Here is a 16,193-nt window from a genome sequence, read left to right as displayed (position 1 = left end):
CTTCTGCTACACACTTCTAGATTCTGTAGCATGGTATAAGGATGTCATTGTTTCCATTCTCTCTTCCCCTTTTGGCTGCTGGAAGGGATGGGAAGGGATATCTTGGCAATTCCTTTCCTAACATCTTTGTAAGAGAGTGCAGATTGATTTGCTGAGCACTCTCTGTGCTGCTGTATGTTCCAGGCAGCATGGTAGATGTGTGTCTTTGATCAGCTATTTTGCTCCTGAGATCAAATGGAGTTGGAGTTGCTCTTGTTGAAACCATGGACTTCTAGAGATGCACAAGATGAGTAACAATGCTGTAAAAAGTGTGTGTGTAGTATATATGTATATATATTACCATCTTCTGTACATGTCGTAGTTCAGGGCAACTGCACCTGTATTTCCCCTCTATGCCTGTATTTCCCCTCTATGGTCCAGCAAGGGCACCTGTTCTCAGGTTATTGGCTCCCCAGCTGTCATCTCTTGGGCAGAGACACATGCCTCTCTCATTCCTTACCTAGGTATTTCCAGGCTTCACAGTTCCTTGCCTACACTGACTTCCCCAACAAAGTCAGACTGACTAAGCAGGCCTGCTCTGCTTTTCTCCTCAGAGGCTATAAATGATGTAAATGCCGCAGTGATAATTTACCACACAGGTCTTTCTAATCAAGTAAGTGTTTTTCTTAAGAAAAAGGATTATAGAGGAAACATACTGAAAACAATAAAAGCCTCTGCATACATGCAGACAAGCTTACTAGTGTAGTAAGATGAGGCCCTGAAACAAACTCTTGTGTCAGAAGCCCAGTCTAAGGCCTGAAGCCTGAACCAAAGAACTTCCAGGCATTGCTAAGCAAAAGCTGGGCTGTGAACCAGAGGCAGGCCTCACTCACAGAAGTTGGCAAGAAAGAAGGTTGTTAGAATCAGGTGCATTCACATATAAGTGCTAATAAGAGGAACTTGTGCCAAGATGGCACCTGGACATCCCAATACAAGGACACTCCACAGACATAACAAGGAACAGGCAGGTGCATCATAAAGACAGGGTCAAAAGGACAGCATGACAGATCTGTTTGTTTGAAACAACATGATCAAAGGGGAAGACAGCACCCTAATGAGCCAAGGGGCTGTACCTCAATACATCAGTAGGGATGCGAAATCTGTCCTGTAACAGTATAAAAATAGGTCCTGGAGTGCGCATCTTTGTTTGGCCTAGGGGGCAGTGGAAAGTCCTGCCACTGACTGAGCCGGTCCATTGCCAGGGGGCACAAATTTGTAGTATGTCTTGTAGAGTCTAGGGGAAACTATTACTGTGCTTCGTTTGACAATAAACCTGGATCGGGTTCCTTCGTACCTTACTAGAGTCTGTGGTCTTTGGGGGTTCTCTTGGGGTCTGCTGTGTCAGCTATCTGCGCAGAACTGGGGCAGCACACAGAGGGAACATGCATGCAGCCGACTGTTATCATTGAACAAGAGCAGGGCACCACACCGGTAGCTACTGACAACAACTAGATATTACCTCAACTCCAGCAAGTGCTCTGGCCGGTGACCAGTCCTTCAAATCCCATCAAGGTGTTTTTTGGTTAAAAGTTCAAACTTGTAGTGAGCTCAGAACAAGCACACTCATGAATCTGTGTCACTGTCTTATCCAGTTTTGGCCTCTGATCTTGTCCTCCTGTAGAACGTGATCACCGGACACTGAGTTTGTCCTCAGGATGCAGCTTTGAAAGGTTAGGTCCAGAGGAGAAAATTTACCTCTCCCAAGTATTTCCTAGGAATCCCACTTAACTTTGTCTAGCATGTTATTTTAAAGAGATCTTTGAAGCTCATACCACTTTTCAGGGTTTACATTAGCCATATCTCTTCTTTAGAGATGTTACATACCCATAATAATACATATTTATTTGTATTTTGAATACAGTGAACTCCTAAGATCATGAAACTTAATTCAGTAAGGTTTGACCGGAATATTGTAGGTAATTCCCATATCTGTCTCAATACTTAATGTTTTATTATGTTACATTGTGAGATTTTCCACAGTATGAAGGAAGTTGAAGATAATAGTTTTATCTTCAATTACAGTTGGTACCCTTGTTACAAATTGCAATATAAGACTGTGCTTTCAGGGGTTAGTTTGTTTTAAATTACACAAGGTTGAAACTAGCCAACAAACTTGTTAATTTTAATTATTTTTTCTTCTATAAAATACTATCATTAATCATAATGTTTTTATTCAGATCATTGTCTGTCTGAAGGACTCTCTGAATTGACACAACAATGTCCATGGGATTGATTTTCATTCTTAACTAATACTGCATCTTAGTTAATATATGAAGGATCTAACAATAAAAGAGCTATGCTGCATTTCTCTTTCAGGAACTCAATTATACTAGCTTTCTTATGGTTGCAGTGGTCATGCCAATACCATGATGTTGGCAATAGTATAAAAAACTAGTGGAAAAACTTCCGTGAAAACTTACCTTTGGGGCAGAAACATTTCAGAACTTGAGGATATTACATTTTGTATTTTTTTTAAATTATTTTAACTCATGGAGTCAGAATGAGAAATGCCCTTTTTTCTTTACATATTGAACCCATGCAAATGACTGAATTTTGGAAGCTGAAACTTTGCATGTAAATAGTCCTTGAAAAGTGGTGCTTTGGAGAAATGGTGAAGGTGCAGAGAAGAACCACAAAAATGATTCGCGGCAGGGCTGGGAAAAATGCCTTCCAGTGAAATTAAAGGAGCTTTATCTATGCAGTTTATCAAAAAGAAGATTGAGGAGATGGTTTGAATAGTGTATAAACACCTTCATGGGCAGAAAATACCAATAAATGGCTCCTTATTGTGGTGGGGAAAGGAATAACAAGAACTAATTGCTGGAAGTTAAAACCAGATATATTATAAGTGGGGCTGGTGGCATCATCCGTTAAGGTTGCCTGTTATTTACTGTTAAGACTCTGTTTTCAGTTGCTTATAATGTTGCAAAACTGTAACTGTTTGGCCTTTAATTTTCTATGCAGGATGTCTCTCAAGCTGAATGTGTTTTGGAAAATTTTGGCTGAAATGAGACTAGGGCAAATAACGTTTTTTCTTTGAGGAGTGTCTTTGTGGGTGCTCCACTTTAAGTGTCTTGATGCCATGCGTTTGTAATCGGAGATTTGTGGGAGCAGTGCCTGGCTGAGCTGTGCATGCACCGTAGCCATCTCGCGCCGCACCGACTGGCTACATAGCGGCTAAGTTCCCTCTAAGATGTGCAGCTGCCTTTTAAGCCCCGTGCATGGGTTCAGGGCTGTGGTGGGGAGAGATGCCTCTCCCCCAGCGTGGACCTGCCGCAGTGGGGAGAGGCACCCCTCCCTGCCGGTCCCAGTGTGGACCTGCCCTGGACTTGCCACCGCTGGGGGAGAGGAGCCCCTTACCTGACCCAGCCCAGGCCCACCGGAGCTGCTGGGGAGAGGAGCCATACCAGTGGCCCAGCTCAGCCCCACCGCAGCTGCCGCCAAGGAAAGGCGCTTCTCTGGCTCCGAGCTGCTGCAGTGCGAGAGAGTTGGGGGGAGTCCTCCCTCCCTGCCGAAGCCCCAGAACAGCCTGCACCCCCAAACCCCTCTGCCCCAGTCCTGAGCCCCCTCCCACACTCCGAAGTCCTTGGCCTCACCCCCACCACATGAATTTTGTTATGTGCACTAATATGAAGGTGATATGTCACACATTACCTCCATATTGGTGCGCATAAACTTCATTCCGCACATGGACATAAAAAATTAGAGGGAACACTGCATAGCGGTGCACAACTAACTGTCCCCCAGTTCCTTCTCTATCGCTTTTTACTTGAGTCGGAGTGATCAGCAGCGCCCTCTCCTACTTCAGAGAAAAATTATAGTAGATAATTCTTAGTGGTAGTGTTAGCTTAGTTGTAGTTCACTTCCCTATCCTCTTGCCCTACTGGAATTTCTTTAATTGCGCAAAAAAAAATTTGTTTTTCCTTTTACCTCTACCTCTTTTGCATCCTTAGCCTCAAACAGGCTTTACCCCCTTTTTTTTCCCTCTGTGGGCTTGTCTTCACTACCAGGGTAAGTTGACCTAAATTATGTTACTCCAGCTATGTGAATAATGTAGCTGGAGTCAACATAGCTTAGGTCGACTTACCCTGGTTTCTTCATTGTGCTGCATCAACGGGCGATGCTCTCCCCTTGACTTGTCTTAATCTTCTCGGGGAGCTGGAGTCGACTGGAGAGCGCTCTGCAGTCGATTAAGCGGGTCTTCACTAGACCCACTAAATCAAGTGTCAATCTCCACATAGTGAAGACCAGCCCTAAGAGACTGACCTTCTCAGGCATGCCAGGCTCACCTGTTTTTAAACGCTGCCTGACTTACAGACTCACATTACTCAAAAGGGCCTGCATTGCAGAAAACTGACAGCCAAGACAAGAAAAACCAGGGATCTCCAACTGAAGCTCCTCATGATGGAGAAATCCGTCAGGTCAGCCTCTGACCCTGAGTCCAGGTGCCCTGGCCAACGGTCACCATCAGAAGCGTCTGACAGGGCTGTGCTCTAACAATGGCTGCCAAGGAACCTGGTCCTAGAAAGGCTGCAAAAAAGCGGTTGCAGACATCCCTGCACTGAGAGTTGCCCAAAAGAAAGCGGTCTCCTACTGAAAGATCTCCCCTGGAACTGAGAGCGCCAGACCGTGAGGCACCAGGAACGTCCGGTACCAAGAGTTCCCAACAAGCTAAAGACCCTATGCGGGCAAGCTCTAAAGGAGGTTCACATACTAAAGTGAAACCTTCCAACTCGGCACACATGTAACCAAAGAAGATCTCAGCACCGAGCGGTACAATAGCGCTACCTGCTGTACCTATGCTGCACAGTAACCTGTGTGCTCCCTGCCAATACCCAAGGGTAGGTCTATACTTACCGCGCGGGTCGACGCGGAGAGTTCGACTTCTCGGAGTTCGAACTATCGCGTCTAATCAAGACACGATAGTTCGAACTCCCGGTGGTGGCGGAGTCGACCTTGGAGCCGCAGACTTCGATCCCGCGGCGTCAGGATGGGTAAGTCAGTCGAACTAAGGTAGTTCGACTTCAGCTACGCTATTCTCGTAGCTGAAGTCGCGTACCTTAGTTTGATTCCCCCCTCCCCCCCCCTGTAGTGTAGACCAGGCCCAAGCAAGTGTACGAGGAATCCATCTGGTTCAAATGCACTGGGGACAGGAGCTGGAATAGAATAGTTGGGACAAGGAGTGTCTGGAAGAGGTGGTGGAGACTGGGATTGGCATGATCAGAAGACTGGGAGTGGGACCTAATGGGGGGTGGAAGGAGGTGAGGAGGAGAGAGAAATCTGACAAGGAGCCAAGTTATGGGAAGAAGATAACTGGGACTGGCTGGGCAAAGAGAAAAAATTCTGCCAGAGGTGAGGACACTAAGATTGGATGGGAAGCCCTAGAATGGTGACTGGGAGCTGGAGGCTGTGGGGGAAACAGGCAGATCAGGGAGTGGGGGAGGGAACTGGGTTTAGCAGGCCAAAGGGACTTGGGGACTAGAAATGATTGGGCATTGAGATGAGGAGTTTACAGGGGTGCGACTAAGGCTATGTGCGGCTGTAACATATGTAGCTGCTCTTTGCCGGCAAGAAAGAGCTCTCCTGCCGACAAAATAAAACCACCCCCAATGAGGGGCGGTATGTTTGTTGGCGGGAGAGTGTCTCCTGCCGACAAAGTGCTGTCCACACCGGCACTTCTTGTCATTACAATTTTTATTGGTCAGGAAGGTGGGGTGTTTTTTTTTTTCATACCCCTCACTGACAAAAGGTTTAATGACAAAGTGCAGTGTAGACATAGACACCGGTCAAGGAGCCTGGGATTGGAGTCAGAAACAACAGTACTGTGAAAGGGACAGGTTGGAGAGGAGAGGGAGAAGTGATCAAGTTTGGTGGTAACGGGCAGAAAAGTTTGTGTCAACTAGAGAACATTTCCCTCCAGAGCTTGGAATGGAACCCAAGATCACTGTGCCTCACCATTCCTCTGCTCTGAGCAAATATCTGAAACCCCCTATCAGGTTGTCCCCATCCCCCTCTAGTGCTGTCCAAATTGAGGATGACAACCTACTATTCCTATCCATTACTCCATTAGCTACAGTGGCAGAGTTCTGTGTGACCCAAAAGTTTCCAACCTGGCTGATGAACCATGTAGGTGTGACTATGATGCCACATGATGGATTTTTGTTTGTTTTGCTTTTTAAAAAACTTTGGAAATTACACACACACATTGTATTAAAATGTCAGAATTAAGGTTGCCTATACAACCTGAATTTAACCCTCTTGTGCATATATATATATATATATATATATATATATATATATATATAAATAATGATACAGTCTTTAATTACATGATTATGTACTGTTTTCCACCTGCTTCATTCAGAGTACACGATGAGTGGTGCTCAATTAATGAGCAGCCATTAATATGTTTCCTTTGTGTTCAGTGTGTGGTCCTAGGCCTGATTTACTGCACACTATACAAACACTACTCTGACAACAGAATTATTAATTTCTTCGAGTGCTTTTCTATGGTGCTCATCATTATAGCATCCGTGTCTGCACCAACATTAAAGAAGTTATTGTCAGAATACCCCTGTGAAGTGAGGTGGTATTATCCCCTTTTTACAGAAGAACTGAGACACAGAGAAACTGAGAACAAAAGTATCCTTTAATTTTGGGTGCCCAATCTGAGACACCCCCCACCACCACCCTGGTCTGAGCCAGGCATCCAGAAAATGAGGAACACGATTAGTGATCACATGTGAACAGTTTAGTTTAAATGACTTGACTAGCATCACATAGGAACTCTAGCACAGGCAGGGATATGATCCAGTTCTCTATGGCAGTTTTCATCTGCCTTAACTATAAAACTGTTTCACTTTCTGTAGTCCCTTGTATCATTCACGACACACCTTCCAACTTCTGCAGCAAGTGAGGGGAGTCCTACAGGCAGATTGTTTCACTACACAACCTTGATTTATCCCCAGGCAGCTCCATTCTGTGCATTGCATGAGGCAGAAGTGGAAACATGTGCAATTAGAAATAAGGTACTAATCTTTAACCATGAGGGTGATTAACCATTGGAACAAACTACCAAGGGAAGTGGTAGATGCTGTATCTCTTGAAGTCTTCAGATCAAAACTGGATGCAGACATAAGTTATTGGGCTCATGGCAGGGGTAACTGGGAAATTCTGTGACCTGTGCTACATAGGAGGTTCGTTCTGATGTATGCAAGTAATAAAGCCCTATTCTCCCTATGTTCAAGCACACCCATTGCTTTTTCCTTTCCCTTCTAGTTCACACTTATTTTCCTGCTACATTTGAGAACTTCCCAACATTTTTTATATCCCCAGTTATCTCCTTTTTGGTAAACACGGAGGGAGGTATTGTGGCTTTGCAGAGGGCAAGCTCCTTTTCTTGCGAGGCTGCCCACTGCCTTCCTGCTGGCAGCTGTTCTATATAGTCTGGGTGGACTATAAACTAAACAATGGGAAACCTTATTGCGAACTAAGGGGATATCTACATGAGGAAACTCAGTATGTACTTTCTGTTCACACTTTTAGTTAATTCAGCTTACATGTTCCTGTGTACCTGTTCACTAAGAAAATGTACAGAATCTACTCTGGGTGAAACACTGCCCCCAGTCATAAATGATTATCATTGACTAGTGAACCATTTTGTTGTCGCAAAAGTTGTCATCCTATAAAGAATGTGTATGTGAAAGAGCTTTAAATCAGAAGCTAAAATATTTTTTTTCTCCTTATGTCACATCCTGTTTTTTTCAGCTAAGCATTAGTTTTTGGTAGACTATTAAGTGATTACATTTCACTTCACTTACAAGCATTGTTTTCTAATGTATTATCTGCTTTCCTTAATAGGAGGCATGGCTTCGAATGAATTACCTTGTTGATTTCAAGCATCACTTCATGCGTCATTTTCCTTATTCTTTACAAGAAACAATTAAGCACAAAAAGAGAGATCCATACAAAAGGTATGAATAAAACAGGTGTCACTTTACATCTTTTTCTTTCATGAATAAGTGAGACCACATGTATGAATGAGACACACAGCCTAGTATTAATCTTTCAGCATAGCCAAAAAAGGGAAAAATACTTTGAGTGGGTTTTTTTCTTTAAGAGATGTGGAGAGGTATTTAGATGGTGGTTATGTTGCTCTTAATTGATACCTTTTAAAGAATCTAAGATAAAATTTCTTGTATGAAACTAGATCTGGATGTTTTTATTATTTCAGAGAAACTAAAATGCAGAATCTTAAAAGTATAAGTATTTAATTGTATTTATTATAAATTGGTTCTCAATTTGTGGCCTGCAGGGCACTTGCTGTTGGATTCTCTAGGGGTGTGTGTTCTACTGGTGTTGCATATCCTGTTTCCTGCTGTTAAATTGTATTGAAATGCAACTAAAATACGTTTATTTTCTGTGTAGTTGTGGTATGCTATTGGATGAATGTGAAAGGAAGGTCCATAATATCTCTATTAAGATATGGTCCATGTTACAAGAAAGTGTGAGAGCTGCGTGATTGATAATGGACCAGTTCATGCATTATATCGTAGTAGTAGTAGTAAACCAAAATCTATGATCTGTAGTGCATCTGGGCCCTAAGTGGCTGAGTAATTTATATAAGGGAGAGTAAGACACTTCTCTCTCCAGGGCAGGGTTGATCAGCAGCTGTCTTTCTCTATCTATCTCTTGGCAGCACAACTGAACCAGTTTAGTGGAAATAATAATCTGCTGCTGGGAAGGGCCAATAGCAGATTGCTTCCCTTCCCCACCTCCAGGCAAATACTGAAGGATTTGTGGCTTTCTGTGAGGCCATGTATAATAGCATGCCCTCACCTCAAGAGCACCCCATTATGCTTGGATGTGTTGTTGCAAGGGGTCCTCATCTCTGGTATCTCCTTGCAGCTTCTTCTTCGGCTCTGTAATGGACCATAGACTCTGTCTGTATCGTCTCCTGATTGTCTCTCTCTGGATGTTCTGTGGCCAAATCACATAAAAGTGCAGTCCCCTTCCAAGGTCAATCTATAAGTCCAAATGTCTTTCAACTAATAATTCTTCTGCCCCTCTTGGGCTACACTTCTTGTCCTCTACTCCTGGGTGCTGCAGAGCTTCTCCTATGCTACTTTCTCCTAGCAGGTTTTTCCCCAGGGCCTCTAGGGGTATGTCTGCACAACATCTTGAACCAAGCCTCCCAGCCCAGGTTGACAGACTTGGGCAAGTGGGGCTCATGCTAGTGCTCTAAAAATAGCTGTATAGACAGTGATTTGAAGTTGTGGCTTGGAGTCTGAAGCCCCATGGGGTTTACATTGGTGCAGCTACATTGATAATTGAAATTCCATTGTAGGCTGTATCTGAATTACAGTTTCTCTGGGCTCCTCAACGGGTAGTATGTAGCCTACAGGCACAATTTAGCCCTACATCAGGAAATAGTTGTGGTTGAAAGTGTGCATCAGTGGAGTCTACGTAACAACCAGCAAGTGTTGTTAGAATTTCAATTTCTGCTTCAACTCCCCTCAAAAACTGTAAAATTCTGAAAATGAATATTAAAGAAGTGCACGCTGCATTAATGTCATATATATTCCTTCTTCATAACTCCATACAAGTTACATCTCATCACCATATCTCTAAACTATGCCCCACCCTACCTGTAAGCTATAAGGCTATTTTGTTGGGTCAGTATAGAATCAATAATATGTTTAATTAGACAAGTACTTCCCAAACTTCTGAAAGCAGAGCTCTCCTTCAGGAAAATAAGACCCGTCACCCCCCCTCCACCCCAAATCTCCACTATGCATGATTAAGGTCCATGCATCTTAATTTACAGATCTTCCATAAATTACACTCTCTTGGCCACTCCTCTCCTTTTGGGAAATGCTGCTGTAGATATTCAGATTATAATACTACTACTACTTTCCTGCATGCTTTGAACAGTGAAATACATTAAATATCAGCCAACTAGCGTCATTGGCTTATGAGTTAGCACTCACTGACATGAATGGGTCAGTTCTCAAATGTGGGGAGGGATAGCTCAGTGGTTTGCACATTGGCCTGCTAAACTCAGGGTTGTGAGTTCAATCCTTGAGCGGGCCAGTTAGGGATCTGGGGCAAAATCAGTACTTGGTCTTGCTAGTGAAGGCAGGGGACTGGACTCAGTGACCCTCAGGGTCCCTTTCAGTTCTGTGAGATGTGTATCTCCATACAGAGGGTAGTTCACACTTGAGAGCTGTTGTTTATCTTTGCAAACTCTGACAGACATCTTTGAATTGATCACCTTCCACATTTGGAAGGGTTTCTTTTTTTGAACCGTACAAACGAAAGACTAATTTTTTGTTTTTAATGTAAGTTGATACTCTAAAGGACAAATGATGTCAGTCTGTAAGGCCCCAAACCCTGGTGCCTCACTCTTAAGGAAAGACAGAATTAGACCTAAAGATTTCAAAGCTAATTTGGTCTCAACCTGTGTTATCAAATACCAGAGCTCCATACATGTTCTGTTGGTATAATACATTGATGGAGTATTAAAACATCTTTATGAAATAAAAGAAAAATGCTATCTCTTTGGATGGTAGAATGTGTTAAATATATGGAGTTTGATATTATGGAATTATATGTAGGCTTTGCTGATAAATTTAGCAGTTTACATATTTACCAACTTAACACATTGTACCGCTTAAAAAAAAAAAAAGTAGTGAAATTCACTCTGTTATAGCACACTGGAAACTTCTAAATTGTGTTAGGCTAATAGTCTCTGGAATGGAGGGGTGAGCATGGAAAGGAGTCATAATTATACTCCTCCCCTTCCTGGGACTGTTGTATAATCTTGTGAGCTCACTGTAGGTTTTGGGTGCTTATCACGTTTAAAAATCAGGTCACTTATTTATGTATCTAACCATAGATTGAAGACCTGTTTTTAAAATTTTTGCTTTAAACCTGTCGTGCTTAGAAGAATTTTTTTCTATATTATAACTTTGTGAAACATTAATACATTAAAAACTGCACTAATTTTTCATAAATACCCATATATGTATTTTACTTAGCACCAAGTACTGTATGACATCGTCAAACAGCGTAGACCATCTTTTATTGAATCTAACCCTGTGTGACATTATGGTTTCACTGGCAAGTGCTTCAACACTTCAAATGGATTCTGACTGGCTGGGTATGATAAGAAAGTTTGTGACTGAAACCCTTCAGGATGGTTGCAGATTGAACTGCAAGCAGTTGAACAGATTGCTTGGAGTGACATGGAGACTAATGCAAATACAACGAAACAAAGGTAAGAGTAATTAGCAGGTAGTTGTCTTTAAAAGCCAAATATAGCCTATGCACAGGAAATGTTCTTAGACTGCAGGAGTTAATCAGAGACACAGATGGGGTGCAAAGTTAAGAATGTCCTAAAATGTTTTGTTGGATGTTCTGTCCACAAAGTTGTAGTATTTCACTGTATATATCCCCTACTTCACAGGGCATTGAGAATTGCTGATTACAGAGTTTTGTAAAGCACTTTTAAATTCTTTGATGAAACATGCTCTAAAAGTGAAAAGCAATAGGAGTAGTATATTTGTGTATTTGTACCCATTTTCTCTTACCTTTAAGTAAAAAAGAGGAAAAAGAGATCACTTTAATGAATAAGGAAATTCATTTACATCTGCATTTTATAGATCACAGTTAATCAGTATTTCTTGAGGCCATTTCAGTGTTCCATTCTGTGTTTAAAATCATTTCCATGGTTTGTAAATGTGCCTTTGTACTGATAAGAAGGCTGTCAGACTGCTATAATGACATGGAGTGACAAGCTCACATTAATGAAAGCCTGTGTTAAGTAACACTTTATTTCCCAGTGTTGCATTAATTTTCCTTCCCAAGAGAGGGCACATATGCTGTCACTTCTAGGTCCAATGCAGAATGCCTCTCTTTCAGCTGCCGTTTCATGATTGTGATACAGGTCAAATACTGCTGGGCCCTTATGCTGCTGGTTTTTGGTGGAGGACTTACTCAGGCTATATCAACAGTTAGGGCTTGTTTACACTATCACTTTTGTCAGTATAACTTATGTCACTGTGGGGCATAAAAAAAACATCCCCCTGAAGAATATAATTTATACTGACAGAAGTGCTGGTGGGGACAGTGCTATGTCATTGGGAGAGTGTCTCCCACCGACATAGCTGCTGTCGCTTGTGGAGGTAGTTTTATTATGTTGACGGGAGAGCTCTCTCCCTTTGGCATAGAGTGGCTACATGAGCAATTTTACATCATCGGTACATCTGTGCCACTGTAAGCTCGCTAGTGTAGACATGACTGTAAAATGCTACAGCAGCACACTCCCATTGTAGCGCTTCTGTATCGACGCTACCTATGCTGACAGGATGAGTTTTCCCATCGGTATAGGTAATCCACTGCCCTGGGAGGAGGTAGTTAGGTCAATGGAAGAATTCTTTCATCAACTTAGCACTGTCTACACAGGGATTTAGCTTGGCTTAACTGTGTTGCTGGGGGGTGTGTGTGTGTGAATTTTTCACGCCACTAACCAACGTAGTTGAACGGACCTAATTTTCTAGAGTAGACCAGGCCTCAAAGAGTGGAAGTTTGCCCTGAATCTAAAAGTGGCAGTTGTCAGGCTCATCCTGAGATGATAGTAGTGCACAGCCAAGTGCATTCTACAGATAATGCTCTGCATTTGGGATCCGAGTTTCACTTTGGATGGTATCAGCAGGGGAGTTTCCATGGGCCGCAGGTGCTATTATTTAGTGTGGTGTAGAATGAGAGGTGATCTGTGAAATAGCATGAACACTTTACCCAGTAAAGGATTTACAGGTAAGGACCAAGTTCTAGAAGTAGATCTGGATTCATATGGGGATTCACAGTAGTGTGTGGTGTACCAGGGTTGGGCTGTGTGTGTGGAACTAGCTGTGTCCAGATGGAGCATGTTGTAACAATGTCTGGATCCGACATGGGTAGGTCTTCTGCATCTGAATGGAAATGGTGAAATCTGTTGATCTTGGATAATCAAAGGTCAAGGAAAGAAGGAATTAATGGCCAATGCAGGTATTTGAATGTCTATTAACAGTAATGAGTCCAATAGGACCCAGAGACTGAAACCAACTTTACAACTAGAGGGCTGATGCCTTGATTAGAGTGTGAGGTGGGAGCTCCTTCCTGCTTTTCGAAAGCTTTCCCATTCCTAACAGTGTCACCTTTTTAGCATTCAAATAGATTATCTGTGATTTTCAGTATTCATTCATTTTCATTCTTGTATTATTTTTCATTTTGAAAATCTTAATGCTTTAAAAACTTGTGTGCTACATGGGTTTCAGGTAGTTCTTTATCTAGCTTTGTAACATCAATTGTCTGAGGAATTTCACACTGCAAGCATTATTTTAAGATTTGTCTGTGAAGGCTCATTGTTGTACACCCTGCAGAAATTGATACCAAAATGGTTTACTCCCAGGATTTGGATTTTACATAGATATGGGTATTTTAAAATATTTTACTAGCTCCTCAATAGATATTCTTAATGTAATGAGAAGATAAAAAGCACTTCTAAATTTCACATTTTTAACATGTTTTTTCTTTCTAGTGGCAACAGAGACTTTGATAAAAGCAGTATATACACTGTACCAGCAGAGGAATCTCCTCTTTCCTGTTCGTATGTTGCTTTTGAAATTTTTTAGCAGGGTTTATCAGAAAGAAGAATTGAGCACTCAAAGAATCAGGTAAAGATTTTTTTCTTTATTTTTAAAAATTTTAACCTTGCAGATTTAGTCTCAAAGTCTAGGCCCTCAACTTCCACAGTAGCACAAAGCATGTGATACAGAACAAAAGCTTATTTTGGGAAAGCTCAGATGATGTGTCCGTTTGCTCCATTTGTCACAATTTCTTCCCCACTGCTAGAATTGTTTTGGAGAATTTGGCCAATCTGGGCTCAAATATAATTTACTACCTAATTTCTATTTCTAATACATTTAAGCGCATGTAAAATTTTAAATAGTTAATTATCCCAGTTCATTCATTAGCCAGAGGTTTTTAAATTTCTTTTTAGCCTTGAAATTCCACACGACTACTTTTTAAAACATTTAAATGTGTGGCAAAGATGGGGATTTGCAGAAATAGATTGTTTACATTTAGCTTGGTAAAGAATTAAATTGAACTACAAATTGAACCTCAGAGTTATGAAAGCTTTGGAAATGGAGGTTGTTCATAACTCTGAACAAAATGATATGGTTGTTCTTGCAAAAGTTTACAACTGAACATTGACTTAATACAGCTTTGAAACAGAAGAAAATGCTGCTTTTAACCATCTTAATTGAAATGAAACAAGTACAGAGTTTTTTCTTCATCAAATCTTTTTTTAAACTATCCCTTTATTTTTTTTAGTAGTTTACATTTAACACAGTACTGTACTGTATTTGCTTTTTTTATTTTTTTTTAAATAATTATATTTTGGGGGGTCTCTGCTGCTGCCTGATTGTGTACTTCCAATTCCAAATGAGGTGTGTGGTTGACTGGTCTGTTCATAGCTCCTGAGGTTTTAATGTATGTAAATTGTTGCTGATGTGACATGTAGGATTGCAGTATTTTTCCTATCTCCTTTTTTAGTAGGGATAAAATGTGAGTTCTGTGAGAATTACGTCTGTACATCCAGTGTTTGAATGTACACCCATATTGCTTTTGCTGTAGTACCTTCACAGAGTTCCCTTTTATCTCTGAATATTTGGCCCTGAGTATATAAAAGACAACGTCCAGTTTCTTTCCTGTATCCATGGTGCAGAAACTTTTTTTTTAATAGACATGTCTACATTTCACTAGCTGCTAGGAGTGTTGATTAGTATACTTTGGATATCTTATTCCCAGAAATAATTATTTTTAATGTTCAGCCTTTTTTATATGATCACGTTTGTGTGATTCCATCAGAGCCCAGTTAACAGCTGTGGAGCTTCCCAGAGCTACTCTTCATTCTTATTTCAAAAGTAATGGAACTTTGTATAGATTGTAAGCATTTTGGGGCAGGGACTGTCTTTTTTGTAATGTGTGCGCGTAACCTTGCACAGCGAGGCCCTAATCCCTGTTGGGGTCCTCTATGCACTACTGTAATAGAAATAATATTATAATAATAAAAGCTGTAGTAATAACTTGCTCTAGCTCAGTAGTGGCTGAGCACTGTACCTTTACTCATTCTATCTGTGGATACTGAGATGGTCGAGTAAGGCAAAATATGGGAATTTATATTCTGTGCCCCATGTAAAGCAAAGAAGTCAGAAACAGATGAATGTGCCCTGCTGTCTGGGATACTTAAGGAAAGGTCACTCCCTTAGAAGATGTTCTGTCCCCAATTTACTTACCATATCCATCAAAACCAGAATAAAAGTTACTGCTTATGCAGAAGGCACTTAAACTGGTTTTCCAGGATTTCAGAGAATCATAGAATATCAGGGTTGGAAGGGACCTCAGGAGGTCATCTAGTCCAACCCCCTGCTCAAAGCAGGATCAATCCCCAGGCAGATTTTTGCCCCAGATCCCTAAATGGCCCTCTCAAGGATTGAACTCACAATGCTGGGTTTAGCAGGCCAATGCTCAAACCACTGAGCTATCCTTCCCCCCTTGTGTCCTTCTGATTCCTGGTTGATTCCAAAGATCCCATCTAAATCAGAGAGATCTTTGATCCAAACTACTTGTCTCTAAGTCCTCAGATTTGCCCGGTTCCTCGTCTTCTGAGACTTTAGGCACTTTATCCAGTGCCTTCAAGAGGAGAGAGTAGGAGTGTCCAGGCTAAGGGGTGTCAAATAACTAGTCTATTGTGTGTTCTAGGACAGACTGTTGCCTCAGTTCCTGAGACCTACAGGTACTGCACTCTTGGTAACAGAATGCTCTTCAGATATGGAGGGGAAGAGTATTGTTCCTGACAATTCATCTACAATTCTTCTTGTTGGTTCTATCCAGTCTCTGATCCTCCACTCAAATAGGAATATAATGCCTCTTCTGCAATGATTTCATCATGATCCTGTTTTAGAAAAGCCATGTGTTCTCTGTAGTAAGCCTGATGCACATTCTCTGGAAAGTGCTCTGGTTACAGCAGATCGGAAGTTCTGGGGCAGCTTCAGGCAAATTGAAAAGGGATGTATTATAGAATTAAATATGAAAATATACAATACAAT

At 41.6% G+C, this 16,193-nt stretch overlaps 1 protein-coding gene across 7 annotated transcripts in view; it reads left to right on the top strand.

Annotated features, from left to right (window-relative positions):
- TEX10 (testis expressed 10) overlaps window positions 1–16,193 on the top strand; it is a 120,263-nt gene that overhangs the window by 18,988 nt on the left and 85,082 nt on the right. For all 7 annotated transcript variants that reach the window (XM_039525069.1, XM_039525071.1, XM_039525075.1 and 4 more), the window contains exons 5-7: window positions 7,900–8,012; window positions 11,079–11,317; window positions 13,619–13,754. In XM_039525069.1, coding sequence (XP_039381003.1) covers window positions 7,900–8,012; window positions 11,079–11,317; window positions 13,619–13,754 — 488 coding nt within the window. The remainder of the gene's footprint in view (window positions 1–7,899; window positions 8,013–11,078; window positions 11,318–13,618; window positions 13,755–16,193) is intronic.

This window comes from Mauremys reevesii, linkage group 2 (genome assembly GCF_016161935.1).
Source record: "Mauremys reevesii isolate NIE-2019 linkage group 2, ASM1616193v1, whole genome shotgun sequence".
Lineage (NCBI taxonomy): Eukaryota > Metazoa > Chordata > Testudines > Geoemydidae > Mauremys > Mauremys reevesii.
This window is presented reverse-complemented; position numbering and strand designations above follow the sequence as displayed.